The sequence below is a fragment of the Physella acuta genome, unplaced genomic scaffold (genome assembly GCF_028476545.2).
Source record: "Physella acuta isolate Inbredline_101_S28 unplaced genomic scaffold, ASM2847654v3 ptg001949l, whole genome shotgun sequence".
NCBI lineage: Eukaryota > Metazoa > Mollusca > Gastropoda > Physidae > Physella > Physella acuta.
The window spans coordinates 32,373-52,500 of record NW_026733454.1 but is presented as its reverse complement, the minus strand read 5'-3'; the positions used below and the strand labels follow the sequence as shown (position 1 = coordinate 52,500).

Sequence of the window (20,128 nt, the reverse complement as noted above, 5' to 3'; positions counted from 1 at the left end):
AAATTTAACAATTTATATCATATCAGATAACTGTCATAAGTATAGAAATGGGAATTACAACAGGTTTTTTGTTTAAAACTGTGATGAAGCTTGGACAACATAATATTTTAACTTATCACAATAACAATCAGTATCTTCTATTAGAATATATCTACAATTTCTTCATTGATAAAACGATCGTTTTTCAGCAACCAATCAGCGGTGGGTCTAAGTTTAGGTTGCCGTTGGAAAGTCCTTTCTAGGAATGTTTGTAAACAAATCGAGGCAGTGTGCGGGAGCTGAAACCTCGGGGGATCTCCTTTGACTGATCTGAAGGCGATCTGTGCTGGAATTAGTGAGGAGTTGGGGGGTTTCCCGGTTAACATTTCCACAACAGTGCAGCCCACGCTCCTAGATGTGAGGGGGGAAATTAGAATTTGGTTAAAGTAAGCTTTAAAAAGTCTTATAAAAACGAGCAAAAAACAACAACAAAAAACAACAAAACAAAACTATATGCTAATTTAAAAAAAATTAAACATCAAAGTGGAATTCTTAAAAAGCAATGTATGAAATCAATATAATTCATGATTATGTTTTATGGGACAACGTGAACTTGGTGGTAGAGCGCGAAATTCTAGAATTTGAATCCGGTTCAAAGTCAGTTGAAAGTCTCCGAGTCCACCTAGCTCTGATGGGTACCTAACTTATATTAGGGAAAATAAAGTCGGCTGGGCAAAGTGTTCTCTTCATATTCCGAGGTCAAGAAACATAAACTTTACTTCATCTGCCCATTGGATAGCTACGCTTAAAGAGAATTCTTTACTTTATGTTTCAGCAATTATTTGTTTTTCTCAAGATGCATTGGGTCGTAAACTACTAGAACTATATAAGAAAGCGACCAGAATAGTAAATGGAATGAAACACGAGGCTTAAAATTTACGTTGAATGCGGATGACATGTTCAATGAAAAAAAATCTTGGGATAAACTGAAATGTATAATAAACCAGTGTTTCTTCCAGATTATTTTCTCGAGGGGGGGGGGGGGGGGCGGAGCTTACCCGAAGAGATGCATGGAAGAAACTCTGTAATAAACTTTAAAAAAAAGAAAGTCAGTGCTAGATCTACTTTAACCTTATTTACAGGAGCAGATTTTCTTTTCTACCATCATGGAAGGAGCTAAGCCTGTGTGGCAAATAAGCAATATTAAAATAGTGCCCCTTGATATATAAGACATATGCAGTGCTATGTGAACATCTCCGTTCGACAATCAGATTATATCTGAACAAATGCCGGTAGAATCGAGTAAAATAATGCTCTTACTTACTTTCAAGCAGTGTATAAACCTATCTATGTAATTGTCATTTAACAATGCCCAACCTAACAACAATGTACAAAATCTATTGGCTGTACACGTATTCAGAGACGTAGCGACCCAATCCGTTGTCCGGACTGAACTATCAATTTTGTCCCATATCCCCCCCACCCCCACTTTTATATATTATTAACGTTAGTGAAAGTGAGCTTAAGTTTTGGTATCACATAACTGATGTAGAAAACAGTTTAAAGTCCACAAAGCCAAGTAGCAGTTGTTGTTTTTTAAAACCGACGGTGTATAACTCAGTAATGCCATCCCCTTAGATAAGCCTCTTTACTTATTTACATTTCTAGCATATGTAACAAACATGCTGTCATACCATATATCAGCTCTGCTGGTGTAGTATATAATCTTGCCTTCTTTTGTGTACATCACTTCTGGAGCCATATAACGCACTGTTCCTTTCTCTGTTGCTACTCCATTACCGTCAATAATTTCAGAGATCCCAAAATCTGTCAACTTGATGTTTTTCTCATCTTCCATTAAAATATTGTTAGCTAAAGTTATGAGGAAAAAAAATCATATCGGTAAAAATTGAACATGTAATTATTTTAAAATAATGATACAAATATTGTGAATTAAAATGGCTATATATAGAAGCTACCTTTAATATCCCTGTGTAAGATGCTGTTTTGATGCAAGTAATCCACACCCTCCAGGATTTGAATCGTAAATTGTCGCGTCGTTTTCTCATTAAGGTTACCACTTAAAGAGATATAAGATTCGAGGGTGCCCTGATAAAATTCATGCAAGCATTATTTCAAACTTTTTTTTTACCAACAGCTGGGTTCGTGGCTAAAATATATGTCACATTTTGTTTATATTTGTTAAATTTGACTTATCCATAATTTAGAAGTGTTTTTTTAACATATGCCTTGGGAGTAGGCTATTGAGAAGGGGAAGGCTTAGGACACGATAGAGGGACAAGAGCTTGACCTTAAGGAAATTGTTCAAATAAATAACTTGATGTCTTGTTTAAAGTAAAAACAATGGTTAATCTACTAGAAATACCGCAACCAACTAAAATAGTTTTATTTTACTGCATTATTTTTTCCTTTATTCCCCATACACAACCTTATAACCTCGTTACAGATAATTTTATTACATGTTTGAGATACTCCATGAAAATGAAGAATTCATCTTTCTTCCTTTGAAATCCGTGAAATTGAACAATCCGCCTGTGTTTTGTCTTGAGAAGAATCCTCGCCTCATGTTTACATACTTCCTGAACGGGGAAATTTTACATGACATGACATGACATGACATGACATGACATGACATGACATGACATGACATGACATGACATGACATGACATGACATGACATGACATGACATGACATGACATGACATGACATGACATGACATGACATGACATGACATGACATGACATGACATGACATGACATGACATGACATTACATTACATTACATTACATTACATTACATTACATTACATTACATTACATTACATATATATATATAAATATATATATATATATATAAATAAATAAATATATATATATATATATATATATATATATATATATATATATATATATATATATATATATATATATATATATATATATATATATATATATATATATATATATATACTGTATATTCCAGAAATGCACTTAAAACCGCGGAGTTCAGATTTAATCTGTATTCATAATAATCATACAAATCTGCCAGAAACATGGCTACATAACTTACCACATCTGTTTCATTGTGAAAGTAAAGTCTCTTCGCAACAAATGTCTTGTCCTCAGGATTATTTTTATCTGTGACAAGATGGACACTGCCGAACGCGCCTTGTCCTAAAGTATCTGTCTCGATCGTAAATTCTTTTGGGAAATCATCAGATAAAACTTTGTCTATTTTTGGATGAAAATTGTCAGCTGAATTAAAATGGTGTTTTGCTTTTAAGCATAAATAACTGCAAAGTTGAATACAATGATATGATATATAATTTTGTTATAGAATATTAGTATATATAGTTACATAATATATTTATATTATTAAAAATGTAGTAAACAAATAAAAAAAACTGTAATTAGGATTTGTAATATTTATATTATTAAAAATGTAGAAAACAAATTAAAAACCTATAATTAGGATTAATATAAAGCTACGACCTGATTGTGACGGTAATATTCCAGTTGTTCGTCCCGACCTCCAAAATATGGAATTGACATTTCCTGTAATGTCGATGTTTTCACTTTTATTCAGCGTAGTTAAACGATCTGTGAAATCTGGACTGGTTATAATGTTTTTGCTAGCCTTTACATTTTGACTCATTTCCTTCAGACACTCTGTTGTGTATTCCAGTTCTTCTAGATCCTCTTCACCAAGGAAATCCTTCAACGTGTCAAGTAAAGGAAGAATCTGTAGATTCAAATATCAAATGTTGAAATAATTCAAAATTATATCTTTAATAATAATAAGGCTTTTAAGATGATTTCATTTTCTTATGATTTTAATTTTCAGAAATTTTGAAATAATGCATTTAACTTCGTAACTTTCCAGCCTTAAAGTAAACGTTATTTTAATTGTATATTGTGTGACTTTATATTGACATTTTATAAAAACGTTTATTAAGAGCAGCATATGTTTATGAAATACATGAGACATATGCACAGAAAATTCTCAGTTATCTAAAACGATTAATAAAACTAGAATCCAAATAAAATTCATAAAAACAAAATGGTTAAAATAGCAATTATTACAAACTAAACATTTTGTTAACCATGTGCACTACAAAAGGCTTATAAACATACAGACATACCTATAATGTAAGCATATGTAAGTATATATATATATATATATATATATATATATATATATATATATATATATGTATATATATATATATATATATGTTAGTTTGTGTGTGCAGTCATCGAAAAATTCATCTTTTTTAGGATGAATTAGTTAATATAATATTAGTAATAAATAAAAGCAGCCACTATTAAAAGTGAATTGAAATGGAGATTAAAGTTGTACTCTCTTGAACTGTGAAGATTTGTTGAGGTGTTGTAATTCAACCATTGTGTTTGTCCACTGTAAATTTAAATTTAAAAAAAGATATTCCTCCAAAGATAATTTATGATGGAAGAACTTAAAAAAAAAACAATCGAATGTACTCCAAGGTAACTAAAATTCACAAATGTATTCTACGTAGTGAAAAAGTAAGAACCTCTTCACAGGCCGGTGGGTGTTTCGCGAATTTCGCAAGTCCTTGAAGCAATTCAGAAAGATGTACACCGTTGTGCATTTTGTCAGTAGCTTCTGATGCTTCTTTGATGTATCGCATTACACCATGAATCTCCTCTAAAAAATCATAAATACAAAATGATATCGCATTCATTAAAATAATAAACACTGGAACGTTATAAATTATATATATATATATATATATATATATATATATATATATATATATATATATATATATATATATATATATATATATATATGTGTGTGTGTGTCTGTGTGTGTGTATATATATAATTACTATTGCTGATAAATATTTTTATTTATGGCAATGAGGTAAAAATGTTTCACACCACTTGTTGTAATTATGATATCAGCATCATCTACAATCACCGAAAGCAACATCTTCGCAATAAGTGAAGTAACAGCATCTTGAAATCTTATTTCCATCAGAGTCTGCGTAGATAATAAAGAATAGTGTCCCGTTTCATTAATTAAAATATTTTATTTTAATAAAAAGTTGTGTTTTAAAAAACACATTGAACATATCTGGTGGAAATTTCATCACTTGTAATACACTTTGTTCCAGAATTAGTAGTTTTGTACAAGCTTTTATTTGACTTGAATCTAATGACTGTTTTTTTGTACTCGCTTAGTCATTTCATGGGTGGAATCTGCTAAATAAATTTCAACCCATCCTAACGAACCGATTTTTTTCAAATTTGACAGAAATAAAACAACTTGAAAAGTTTCCATTCTGGCATTTGTTGAATTCGGATATGTGTCTTTTGGGAAAACGTCCGGCTCCCGTCATAAGGATTATTTTAGGGATGGGGACAGGGATAGTGTTACGATTTTGTTTATGGTTGTTTTTTGCTTAGGGTTAGGGCTATACACATTTTCTCTAACGTCCATATTTGGATATAGACGTTTAATTTACATTTTTATATTATCTCCAAAATCTTAAAAATAAAAAACTTAAAATAGTATAATTAAAAAAATACTAATTATAAATATCATAAAAATATTTATTATAACTTTAACGTGAGAATAAAGTTCGTATGAACTTAAAGTTGTAGGTGTGATTTTTAAAGTAATGATTTTTTAAAACATACGTAATAAATTTGAAGATTACACAAGTTCATTTTGAATACAAACTTTTTTGCAACACTTACATTTTTTATTCTTCTGAGACACAATAATATCTTTGCTTGTTTCCTTCGGGCAATGTTGTGTAAAATTATTATAATTCTGTAAGTAACAAACTGGGACTGCGAACTCTGTAAAGCATTTGCCAATTTGTAATTATATAAAGATGTAAAACATTCATATTGCTTTTTCATTGCTATTTTTTTTCAAGAGGATTGTAACTTTCTCTTCTAGGCAAGACATTTTGTAAGCAATTTCTATTTTATAATGTTCGTTTTTGAAACAAAAATCAAGCCCTTTAAATATTTGTAAAATTTAAAAATGTTATATTTTCGAAAAATACTAAATATCTATGAAAACAATTTAATTATTTATCGAACATTTAATTAATGAATAAACCTGACTTGCTCAACTTATTTTCGAAATATTAGATTATTATCCATTTATTTTATACCTGCATGTTGGTTCTCACCTGCGTCTCGTTATTTAATATGATATGCTCACTAAAAATCTCCACGGTGCTATTTTTAGCCAAACACTGAAAATAAAAAGGCAGAGCTTAATATCTCGTTAGTGAATATAAAATAGATACTGTTACTTGTATTGAACACTGAATAATATACATATTTTATGTATGTTTTTAAAGCAATGAATGAATGTGAAATTATTAAATATATAGACTTGAGAGTATGATTATTGTGGTTTTACGCATCATTGAAATAACTGTGAGCTTTTTGTTTTAATTATACATAAGTAAATCTTTACATAATTACCAAAGCAAAATCTGAGCTGTTGTCACTGCCTCTGGACAAAATATCCAGCGTGTCAAGAATTAAAGATAGCGAAAAACTAGCTGCGTTTGTATCCAGTAGATTTTCTTTTTTCAACTGTGTTATTGTCAATTCTATTATTCCCACAGCAAAAATGTACAGAAGCGTGTTAGAATAAAAAACATTGTTGTACAATATTAATTTAACATATAGGCCTACATATCACGTCAAATCAAGAACGTATGCAAATACTGTGCATTTAATCATAAATTCAATTAAATAACAATTTTTCTACTTATACATGAATATATATATATATATATATATATATATATATATATATATATATTTATATTTATATATATATATATATATATATATATATATATATATATATATATATATATATATAGGCCTATATATAAAATTAAATTATTTAATCAGAAAATATGTCTATAAATTAATATTGTACGTGTACCCTCACGATATTTATATATGTATGTATAAGCATATGCACATGCACGTAATCGTGAGGGTACACGTACAATATTAATTTATAGACATATTTTCTTATTAAATAATTTAACTTTTTATCTATCTTTGTAAACAAGTTTTTACCTGGATAATTAAACTGAAGGAGTAGAAAAAAAAACTTTGTCGCATATTCTTTAAAATTATCTTCATACTTTTCGCTGATCGCCCAGTACAGTTTGCTTAATGATTTTTGACAAAAGAAAAACTGAAAAGCGTCAAGCTTTTGCATTCTAGAAAACTCTGCCATGACATAGGAAACATTTTCCAACAGCTCAGCAAAGTTTAAAATCTAAAAGAGATTTTTTAAAAAATGTGTCAATCTAACAACTGAAACATTTATAGCTACATGTATGTGATGATATATTGTTCCCTAAATAAAGAGAAATATGTTCGTTTAAAATCATAAATGTTAAAACATAAATGTAGTAATTTTAATACTGACCGTTTCATCACGAATCTTGAAAACAATATTGGCATAACAGTAGATAGACCTAGATAATAAATAATTAAAATGTATTTTTAACACACGCACTTTTTCTTTCTTCCTATTCTTTTTTATATTCCTATTCAAAACGCTAACCTAAACCGCAAACCCCAAACCCAACCGCTAATACAACCATAGCCACAGCCTCAGCCTGAGCCTGAGCCTGAGCCTGAACCTGAACCTGAACATTAAAATTGACATTGAGAATGAGATTGAGATTGAGATTGAGATTGAGATTGAGATTGAGATTGAGATTGAGATTGAGATTGAGATTGAGATTGAGATTGACATTGACATTGACATTGACATTGACATTGACATTGGCATTGACATTGGCATTGACATTGACATTGACATTGACATTGACATTGACATTGGCATTGGCATTGACATTGACATTGACATTGACATTAGCAGCAACAGCAACATGTGATTACCTTTTCCATTGCTCCAGAATCAAATTCGAATTTTCAGTTTGGAAATCGCAGGCTGATATAGAGCTTTTATCCTTGATTCCAAAATTTCTCAGAGCTTATGTTTAAATAATAAACAAACAGGTAAAAAAATAAGCCTGTTAATATTGCCTCATCTTGGTCACAAAGTCAAATAGCAATTCTTCAATTAAAAATTTTATGATTAAAGAATTACAAAATCAATAATATAATAATATTAGAACGTATGATGAATAGCATTAAACAATTAATAAAATAAGTAATAGTCTCTATAATAGTAAAGGATATTTCAGTAAATGAATGTATATGTAACGCTATTTATATCTTATAATTATTCATGTGGACAAAAATAATGACACGAAATTTAAAATAACAATCAATTTCTTGAACGTCTATCAAAATTAGCATTAAACGTGTAGAATAAACTTACCAGTTTTACAGAAAGAGCAAACAAAATTGACCTGACTTGTCAAACTTGATTTACCATTATATGATTCAATAACCACCAAAATTGTGTTGATAATTATGGTGTGACTTTCTTCAAATGCTAGGCATATTAAATTTAGTAAATATTGTATAAATGATGACTTTAAATCTTCTACATAATCATCACGACCAATTTGAGGTGTATTATCTAATTCATTCCCTCCGGTTGCTTTTAACCAATGGAAATCGGCTTTTTTTCTAAGTAACAAATCTACGATTTTATCATGACCATTTTTAGATGCAAGCATTAATGCATCCAATCCATCTGTTTCAACACGGTTTACATCTGATCCACATTTTAGAAGTAATTTTGCTATTTTCTCATGTCCCTTTTCACATGCAAGCATAAATGCGTCACTTCCATTTGAATCATTACGATTAATATCTGCTCCACATTTTATGAGTAACTTTACAATTTTGTAATGTCCATTTTCAGATGCAAGCATCAGTGGATCGCATCCTTTTGGATCAATACGATTAACATCTGATCCACATTTTATAAGTAACTTTACTATTTCTAAATGTCCATTTTCAGATGCAAGAATTAATGCATCGATTCCATTTGAATCTGTGCGATTAGCATCTGATCCACATTTAATAAGTAACTTTACTATTTCTAAATGTCCATTTTCAGATGCAAGCATTAATGCATTCCATCCATTCAAATCGAAACGATTAATATCTGATCCACATTTCACAAGCAAATCTACTATTTCATAATATCCTTGTTTTGATGCTAGCATTAACGCATCGTATCCGTCGGTTTCAACACGATTGATGTCTGCGCCATGTTGTATTAATAATTCTACTATTTTGAAGTGACCATGATGAGATGCAATCATTAATGCATCAGTTCGATCTGTGTCAACAATATTAAGATCTGCTCCACTTCTTATAAGTAAATTCACCGTTTTTTCATGTCCATTTTGAGATGCCAGCATTAAAGCACTGCACCCATTTTTTTCAAAATGATTAATCTCTGCTTCACTTTGTATAAGAAATTCTACTATTTTATCATGACCATTTTGTGATGCATACATTAATGCATTCATTTCGTTTGCTTCAAAGTGATTAATATCTGCTCCACATTTTATAAGTAGCTTTGCAATAGATTCATGTCCATTACAAGAAGCAGAGATTAATGCATTGATCCCTTTTTTCCCGACATGATTAATTTCGGCTTTACAGTTAACTAGTAATTTTACTGTTTTATAATGGCCATTTTGTGACGCAACCATTAATGCGTTAATTCCGTTTGTATCCCAATTGTTAACATCTGTCCCACATTCTATTAGTATTTTTACAGTTTTATCATGGCCCTTTTTAGATGCTATCATTAAAGCATTTCTTCCATTTTTTTCAATTCGACCGTTAATTTCTGCTCCATTTTTTATAAGTAATTCTACTATTTCATGATGACCATTTAGCGATGCAGTAATTAATGCATTCATTCCATTATTTCCAAAACAATTAATATCTACTCCACTATCTATTAGGAGCTGTACTGTTTTGTATTGTCCATTACAAGCTGCACTTGTTAAAACATCCGTTTCTTCTGATCCGCTTTTTACAAGTAATTCGGGTGTGTTGCCATCTCCATTTTCAGATGTAATCTTTGGTGTATTGTTCGGATTCATTTCCCACTATTTCTGTCAAGTCTTTTTTTACGTACACCAATAAGAAACCAAATGCTTGTAATTGTTGCAATTATTTATAGATTCAGTATTCTCGATTGAAACTAATAATATCTGTAAAAATATGTACGTAATTTTCGGTTATCTATTAATTAATTACTGCATCTATTCATCCTTAATTTACAGCCGAAATTCAGCGAATTCGTTTAATATAGCAAGCTGAATATACGTATTTATTTTTTAAATTATAAACTACAGTGAATAATATTATGTGATACGTTACTACTGTTTAATTTAAATGTATCTAATTTTCTCTGATAATTAATTGTATTTTATTACATTAAATCAACTTAACGGAAAAAAAGTTATAGAAAAATACTACGATAAGAAACTATGCCTAATTGCAAATCTTTAGAATATGCTTTACACTATTCCAAATATAGTATTTTAAATGCATCTTTTTCACATCCTGTGTTTCCGTTAAATGTGCTTTATGGAGTTTCCTCTGATCAAGTAAAATATGTAAGGTTTGAATTGTCGAAATGTCTTATTTCTGAAAAGTAAAAAAAATAAACTGGTAAATTACAGTATGTGGTTTCACCCATTGGAAATACATGCACGTTTGTGTGTTAAGTTCTTCAAAGTCGATTTATGATACGAACTATAGGGTGTTGAAGTGGAGTCCAAATGGAGTCCTGCCGGTTGGCGTTTTTTTAAACCAAATCTGAATATTTTTATTAAATCTTTTTTTTAAGTTAGGAAAGCTACTTTCGCTTTTGGCTTCAAAATAAACTCAAGTTTTAGAATCAGAATTTCATGAATTTAGATCTAGAAATAGATCTAGATAGATATAGAATCTAGGATCCAGATTCTAAATCTAGAGATAAATAATTGACTTTGCAGATTTTAATATAGAATCTAGATTCTAGATCTAGAATTTTATTTAGAATACAACCGACTCGTTAGATTTAGTTTTAGAGTTTTAGAGGTAGGGACCGTAGTCTAAAGATTTTAGACTCAATTTTAGAGAAGAGTAAAGTCAGTAAAGAACTAAAGATTCTTTACTAAAGAAGAAGTCGTGACGTAAAGTCAAGTGACCAAGTCTAAAGAATTAAAGAACTTTAGTAATTAGATTCTACTTTAGTTTACTAACTTAGTACTAAGTACTAGGCCTAATTATAATTAATATTAATAATACGTCATACAGTATATAGTATATATTACTATAACATTACAGATCTACTAACATTTTGTAAAACAGAAACCTTTGGCCTTTAGACTTAACTTTTGAATTTAGACCCATAAGTTTTTCTTTAGACTTTCTTTTGCTTAGAAAGTTTAGGCGTAATTAGGCCGATTTAGTAATAAAGACTTTGCCTTTTTCATTTTAATAAATAGGCCCATATTTTAAATCAATGCCATATTTTTAAAAAATAATTCCTTTTCCTAGTACTTTTTCTTTTAGTACTAGATCTAGAAGTAGATAAACTAGATATTACACAGTGACAGTAGGCTAGACCTAATAACTGTAATAACTAATTAGTCGTCTGCTTAGTAGTTAGTCCTCGTAGAGATAGTTATAGTTATATATATAGACAAGTTATAGTGTACCAGTATTACTAGATAAAATTCTATATCTAGTAGTAGCTCTAGAAATTCCAAATTTGATTTAAGCCCAAAGTGGGCCTAAAAATTGGATTAATCTAATTATTACTATTATTAGGGCCTAATTAGTTTAATTGTAATAAGCCTTGTTTGGCTTTGTGTTACTGTCATTGAGCTTTTAATTTAACATTGAAAATTTAATTCCAAGATTTAAAAAAAAATCAGCAACTTTAATTAATCTATATAGCTAGATTCTAGATATTCATACTATTGTACAATGCCTACTTAGTAGATATTAAATATGCTATAATTACAGTATTCTGACTATATCACTCAGAATAAACATATATGACTAAATAGGCATAATGACTACTAATGTATATTACATTGTTTTAGAATAATTTCTTTTGCATTACAGTAAGCATGTATTTTTAGTGTCTGTGTACACTATTTAATATTTATTTTTACTGTTAATGAAAATATTATTTCACAGATGAAGCATGTTCCACTTGTAATAATAAAAAAATAATGTCTTGTTTTTTTTACTTAGACTAATAAAACAGTTGTGTGGTTTACACTTAAAGTCAGTATCTCAAGCCAGTTACCCTTAATGTACTCAAGCCCTCAAACCACTTCTCTGGATTAGCAATTGTGTGCTCTACTGCTTGACCAATGTATCCCAATTTAGTATTTGTAGGTCATTGTAAAAATATATATTAATATATCCTAAATAAATCTTTTATCAAGTGTTAAGATTTATGTTATTTGTATTGAGTGTTGTTTTAATACGTTCTTTGTGTGTGTGTGTGGGTTCAAATATTTTTAAAACTGTTTAGGAAACTAAATAGTATTTTACTTGCAAATTTTGTTTTAAGCAACTCACACTGGCATTAGACTGCTAACCCAGTAGTCAGTAGAAAGTCCCTGAGTGCACCCAGCAGTGATGGGTGCCTAACTCACGTAAGTGAAAGTAAATGTGGATGGGCATATGGCTGACCAAATCATCCTTCCTATGCCAAGGTCACAAAAGTAGGTGACTCTATGTTGTCAGATCAATGGATCAACAGGTTTGAGACTGGAGCTTTACTACCGTACAACTCTCACTATTTTTTACAATATTTTCATAAACTAACATTACAAATACAATAAAAAAATAGAAATTCAACATAAAATGAATGAGAAAAATTCAATATTTAGTAAATAAATTTATCATTTATTTAATATTTAAAGGTAAAGGTATTTGATTTATTACTTTCCAGTAATTGCAGGGGATTTTTTTTTTCTTGCATCAAATATTGTTCTTCATAAATTGCAGTCTTAGATGAAATCTTCATTATAACACACATTTTGATTTCATGTTTTGTTGATAGTCTTGGTTGAGGTTTCCTGGAACTTTTGTAGGGTTCTTTCTAGAGGTCTATATGCACTGATTTAATTCAGGTAATCTGAAACATAGATGTACACACAATATTTCTACTCAAAATTTTCTCTTATAATTATAGTTTACATTTTTATACGTAATCAACATTTTAAATAAAATTGAAACTAAAACTAGCCATTAAATCTATAACTACTTTAGGTCAATATATATTGAAAATTAGGCCTAGATTCTATTACTAAATCTAAACTCTAGATCTAATAACCAGGGTACAAGGCCTATTAAGTGGATATAGATACATTTTGCTATATTCCATATTAGATCTAGATTGTGGGCTAGAGTAATAAGTGTATGTTACAATATTTACTGACACGAAGTCCTAGACAAATTTCTAAATTACTGTGTAGACTGTTACTAGATTCTACAACTCACACTAGTAATGCTACAGTCACTCTCATTACACTAGTGAACTCTACAGTCTACATTTACAACTCTACACACCTTTTAGGCCTTGCCTTAGCTTATACCCCACTAGACTAGACAGACTGAGATAGGTAGTACTAGAGTAACTAGATAGATTAGATAACTTACAACTAGCTCTCTACTCTACAAACACACACTAGAATCTAAAATCTAGATCTAGATTCTAGTCTAGAATTAGTAGAAAGAATTCAATCTAGATCTAGTAGATTCTAAATCTAATCACTGTACTGTCACTTTTTATTTAGATGGATCAGTATAGTTAATACAGTAGTAAAATAGATATAGGCCTACAGATATTATATATTTAGGATCAGATAGATTTAGATTTTAGGTCTATTTTTTGTAATATTCTGTCATCGAACTAGACGGTCTAGATAAGTGTTTACTGTTTACCAAATCGTTCAGTAGGAGTAATGTCCCCTGGGGCTAGGTTTGCTAGGTCTTACATTTAACTTTAAAAAATAATTTATTTACTTACCGCCACAAAACTTTTCTGTCAGAATTGAATGCAAATACATTACTTCCCAACCGTACGTACACAATAGACTTGAAATTTTGTATATTTGTTGCATATTGGGAGTTCATGATGAGTTTAAAATGTTGAAGCGAAGTCAAGAAATAAGCAGCCGCCATGTTTTTTTATCAATGGGAATCATGATCACAAAAATTCATTTAGTTTGGAAAATTTAATCTCTCCCTGGCGGAAGTTTTTCCAAAACTTGGAATGGATTAATGAATTAATATTATTAATTATTTCAAAAATTATTTTCAATAGTTTATCTTAAATCAAAAAATTCAAAACACATAAAAATCGATACTTAATATTTTGTTTTAATTTTTGATAGCTAAAACATAATTTTAGCGCTTGCCAATCAATTTATATAATTTTTGGAAAATAGCATGTTATATAGCAAAGTATTATTGTAACACCCTATTAGTGTGGTTTCTTCATTTTTATTTCATTTAGAAGCCGTTCCGGCCAGGCACCGCCATGACCATTCTAGATTAACTTAACTTCTACTTAAATTCATTGATTATATTAGGGTTCATCAATGATACTATACATTCGCAAATGCTTCTATCATTTTACTTATAATTCTTACAAACTTCCCATAAGTATATCCATATGATTTTTGTATTAAGATGAAATTCAACGTACATTTTGGTAAATCAATTTATCGTGGATTATGTGGCAAATAAATAAATATTACTACAGAAAAAAGCAGTTATTTAAGGTAGCCTACACGTTAAATGTAATGAACATATATGTTTATCTTTAAACAGATCTACGTCCCAATACACTTAGTCGGTTGATTTTCTAATTAAAGAACAAAACAAAATGGTAGAGCATCAAGTTTAATCAAACTTAGCTACGCCCTCAATTAAACAAAAAACAATACATATAAATTTATAATATTTGCATAGTACTTATGAGTAAATTTTAAATAGATACCACCCTTTCTGTGCAAAACTTTAAAGAATTTCCCAATTTATGTATATTCAGGTTTGAGCTTTACTAAACACGGTCGAGTTATGATGTTTATAATAAAATCTGTCAACATGTTTAACAATTAAGAGAAGTGTTTTCATAGTCCACAAATTCTACGCTTCGTGTTATGAAAACAATCTATTGAATTTCTTTTTAGCACCTGCTATAGCAACAAAAAAAAACATTTATATTGACAAATGAGTACTTCAGATGCGCTGGATATATAATTGTCAAAGCGAGTCGACCTACATTTTTTTCTGTCAATAGGTCTAGATAGTAGTCAATGTTTGAAATTGGATTGAAGTTAAAACAATCGTTTGTTATATTTAAAACTATTGTAAGTTTCTGAGACACTAATTGTATACATCAAACTATCTTGTTCTACTTTGTTCTGATTTTAACTCAAAATAAATCAAATATCGTAAGCTCAGCCAAAAATCCTGATTGATAATATTGATATATATATATATATATATATATATATATATATATATATATATATATATATATATATATATATATATATATATATATATATATATACACTTATCTCTAAGAAAATTTAACAGACCTGCAAAGATATGATGCTGTGTTTCAACCTTTGGTTGTGTATTTGGACTAGCCGTGTACGCTTAAAGCGACAGGAATGAAGAACAAGCTCTGTGTAACACGCGTATGAGATATTGATTCACACATTATTGTTAAGCTATCAGAAACAGATGTTACAATGTGTCGCATCTGAGTCATATCACAACTACTAATTTTATATTAGATCTATATATTATTTATTTGAGATTATTTATATTAGATTAAATATATTATTTATTTTAGATTATTTATATTAGATAAATATATTATTTATTTTAGATTATATATATTAGATAAATATATTATTTACTTTAGATTATTCATATTAGATAAATACATTATTTATTTTGAATATTTATATTAGAAACTAGTTACTATATGTATGTTTAGTATAAATAGTCTTGTATGAGGTTACTGCATTTTGAAATATTTAACATACCTTTACATTTCGATTTCAGTCAAGGCTTAGGAAAAGAAAAATAGTTACTCTTAATCTGGGATGGATCCGAACTCTCGACGGCACCAATTAGACCTTTCTCCGAACACGGTGTCAGATATGAAGTCACTTCGATCAACTGAATGACTTCTAAAAACCCGAGTTCCGTGAATTCTGACCTAGACAAACGACCAGGTGACCCCACCTATCTTTACACGATAAAGGACTGCGCTCCGTTAGAATGTAAAACAAAGAGACGAAACTAAAAGAAGAACTAAAATAAAGCGGGAGTGATGTCCCCTAAACTTTCTCGAATTTTCTTATATAACACTACGTGGAATGGAAACTCGGGATATAGACATGATTTTGATCAATTTAAAAAAAAATAGAATAGAATCTCGTAGAAAAAAAGAATTGCGCATCAAATGAAAAGCAAATAATATGTTTATGATAGTGCAGAACATTAGTACTTTATAAAGAAAACCTTAATTAATTTTCAAAGAGTAAATTAATCATCTAATTAAGAAACATTTTACGCCACAATACATTGTCTTTGCGTTTTAACATAAGTGAAAAGTTTAAAATAACTTAGTACGGTAGATCTGTTCGAATTTATTCGTAATATTCCGACTGTGACGGAAGATACACAGAAGAATCATGTTAAAAATAAACTCAGAAACAGTACTCCAGTACTTTTGATAACCCCGTAATGTTATAAAAGTATCTTATATATATGTATATATATATATATATATATATATATATATATATATATATATATATATATATATATATATATATATATATATATATATGTATATATATATATATATATATATATATATATATATATATATATATATATATATATATATATATATATATATATATATATATATATATACGTGCGGCGTATACAAAACGGCCCCCGTCATTACGACTCCCGACAAATAGGTTCCCGCCATTTAGTTTCTCCACAAAACGGCCCCCGTCATTACGACTCCCGACAAATAGGCTAGCGTAAGCAAGGCATGGGGGCCCAAGGCACATAGGGGCCCTTTTCCCTCATAAAAAATTAAAACTTTTACAATGGAATTTTAATATTTGTTACATATAAATAATTTTAAAAAAGAAAAAGGTTAAAAGTTCCAAAAAGCCCTCCCCCCCACCGTTTCGGCAGTGGGATTCAGTGTTTGTGGGTCAAACAGAGCCCAATCGTTATAATAACACTACAGGCTATATCACTTTGTCGTGCAAGACATTGAGAGAATCAGCCTATAAATAAACTTTTTAGCAGTAGTAGGCAAGCATAATAATATAGTATAAATACAAAATCAGGACATATAAAATACAAAATGTTGCCTTCAGAATATTTATATATCAAAAAATATCCATCGTAAGTAGAAGTTGATCTCTTCGTTTAACTCCTCTGTAGCCTAACGCAGAGGCGTAGCGAAGGCGAGGCGGGGGGTGCGGACCGCAACGGGTGACACCATTTAGGGGGGTGACACCAAAGGCAAAAAAATGTAAAATTTATAGAATGAAATGCCATTTTCCAGATCCATTAGTTAAAGTTAAATAGTCTTCTAAGTACAAATCGAAAATTATATCAAGAGGGGGGGGGTGTGTGACACCACGACGTAAACCTAAACTATAAAGAAAACAATGCTTCATCCAACTGTATTATAAACAGACTGTAGATAAACATCGTTACTATTAAGTCAGCAGTGATTAAAGCTTAAACACTTACGTGTACCAGTATGTGGCATATATATAAATTTTAGGCCTATGTAGGCCGAAACACACACACACACACACACATATATATATATATATATATATATATATATATATATATATATATATATATATATATATATATATATATATATATGCTTTGTTTCCTGGGAGGGGGGTGACAATACGAAGTGCCGCACCGGGTGAGACCCGACCTAGCGACGCCACTGGCCTAACGGCTGACGAAGGGGCCCACTGATAATTTTTGCATAGGGGCCCAAAAATCCTAGCTACGCCACTGCACTGACAATACCGTTTCTGTAGAGACTAAGTCTCCCGGCAAAGCGGTCTCATTGAATATGACATCTGCCAGTGGGACCCCTTCATCAATATTCTTTAGAGTTAGCTTATCCAACACTCTTATGTAATACAACGTATGCATCTTTTGTTCGGCAGGCCTTATTTTTATATTAGTTTATCTATTATAAAATATAGTATGTTTTAATTTAAGGGTCATCTATCTACGACATCCATAATTGAGTCGGTTATAGGCTGTTCCAACTCATTGTGTGGGGAGAAGGGTCCACGCTGTACCTTCCTAACTGCAATATGCTTGTACAGGGGCGTAGCGAGGGGAGGGGGCGGGGGGTGCGGACCGCACCATTTAGGGGGGTGACACAAAGGCAAAAAATAGCAAAATATATAGAGAAAAAGTTGAGGGGGTGGGGGTGCAAATCAAAAGTTTGGGGGGGGGGGGTGCAAATCGAAAACTTGAAAGTTTGTCCCCGGGAAGGGTCGCAACGCCTCTGGGGGGGGGGGGGGGGGGGCTGACACCATTAAGTGCCGCACCGGGTGACACCCGACCTCGCTAAGCCACTGTGCTTGTAGGTTATCAAAACAAAATGCTGTTATCATGTTAACATCATGTATATCATACATTTACACTTCTGTGCTCGCTTTTAAGCAACAGATCTTTTCTGTTGTAAATTAAACATTATCAAAACTTTAGAATTGGTGGAATTTAGCTGTTAAGGGCTCGATTTGTTTGTGAATTAATGTTGGTTCATGAAAAAATAATTTTATTCGGGCATTAAAAAGAGGTTATTGTGGTATTGGAGGTAGGACACAATGGTTACTTTTATGCCAATAGTGGTCATATCATTCAATTTTCTGGAGCCAATATGTCGGGAGTCATTTTGTCAAAAGCCAATATGTCGGGAGCCCAATTGCCGGGAGCCAATATGTCGGGAGCCCATTTGTCGGTAGCCAAAATGTCGTGAGCCCATTTGCCGGGAGCCCATTTGTCTTGAGCCCTTATGTCGGGAGCCAATATGTCGGGAGCCGCTTTGTCGGGAGCCAATATGTCCTGAGCCTATTTGTCAGGGGTTAATATGTCGGGAGTCCATTTGTCGGGAGCCTAAATATCGGGAGCCCATTTGTCGGGAGCCTATATGTCGCAAGTCAATATGACGGGAGCCCATTTGACGGGAGCCAATAAGTCGGGGCCCTTTTGACGGGGCTATTTTGACGGGGTCGGTTTGTCGGGAGTCGATTTGACGGGGTCGTATTAACGGGGCCGTTTTGACGGGGCCGATTTGTCCCGGGTCGTTTTGACAGGGCACCATATATATATATATATATATAATTCTCTTCATGGGACCATGCGGGACACCACCATTGCCACGTACGCACGCCGAACCGCCCCCTCCCTCGTTCTCCAGGCATTTGAAACAGACGCACCCCCACCTGTCAGGTGAGCTGTGGCTCACACCGAATGTTTACAATCATATAGCCGGGTTGAATTAGTGACGGCTATTAGGAGCAGATAAATTATTTCTTAAACGCTCTGAAACAAAGGGAGGTAACAAGTTCTGATTTATCTTTTCATAGTCGTCTGACAACTGTGGTCACGGAGGCTGCTTTTACAAGGGCTGGGGGTGGGGGTGTAATTATAAATTACTTAAAAGTAGAAAATAAAACAACTAAATAGCGGCGTACATACGCCGCGAGTCAACTCATATAACTATATTCCAGAAAGTTTAGGGGAGATCACTCCTGCTTTATTTTTTATTGTTCTTATTTGTCTGTGACAGCGACTTGGATATGCAATGGTTGTAGTTTCAAGCCACCTGGTGGTATGATGGTCAGGTACCAGTTTGAATTTATTCTGCTTTATTTTATGAGAGCCTTATGTCGAGGGTGGTAATTGTTGTGATCCTTTAGCTAGTTTTCTAATGTTCAGTGACCTGATATTTACAGGTTTTTACAAGTTTTTTCTGTCGAGGGTGGTAATTGTTGTGATCCTTTAGCTAGTTTTCTAATGTTCAGTGACC

The 20,128-nt window shown here is 31.3% G+C and overlaps 1 protein-coding gene across 1 annotated transcript; it reads right to left on the bottom strand.

Annotated features, from left to right (window-relative positions):
• Positions 1-76: 76 nt before the first annotated feature.
• LOC131931349 (uncharacterized) lies at positions 77-10,082 on the bottom strand. Its single transcript, XM_059288135.1, has 14 exons — positions 8,421-10,082; positions 7,617-7,688; positions 7,176-7,312; positions 6,493-6,523; positions 6,192-6,257; positions 5,746-5,850; positions 4,924-5,026; positions 4,554-4,687; positions 3,493-3,742; positions 3,071-3,231; positions 2,460-2,579; positions 1,959-2,088; positions 1,674-1,851; positions 77-390 (listed from the first exon to the last, which is right to left on the bottom strand). The coding sequence occupies exons 1-14, from the start codon at positions 10,080-10,082 to the stop codon at positions 141-143; spliced, it is 3,399 nt and encodes a 1,132-aa protein (XP_059144118.1). The 3' UTR covers positions 77-140.
• Positions 10,083-20,128: the final 10,046 nt, after the last annotated feature.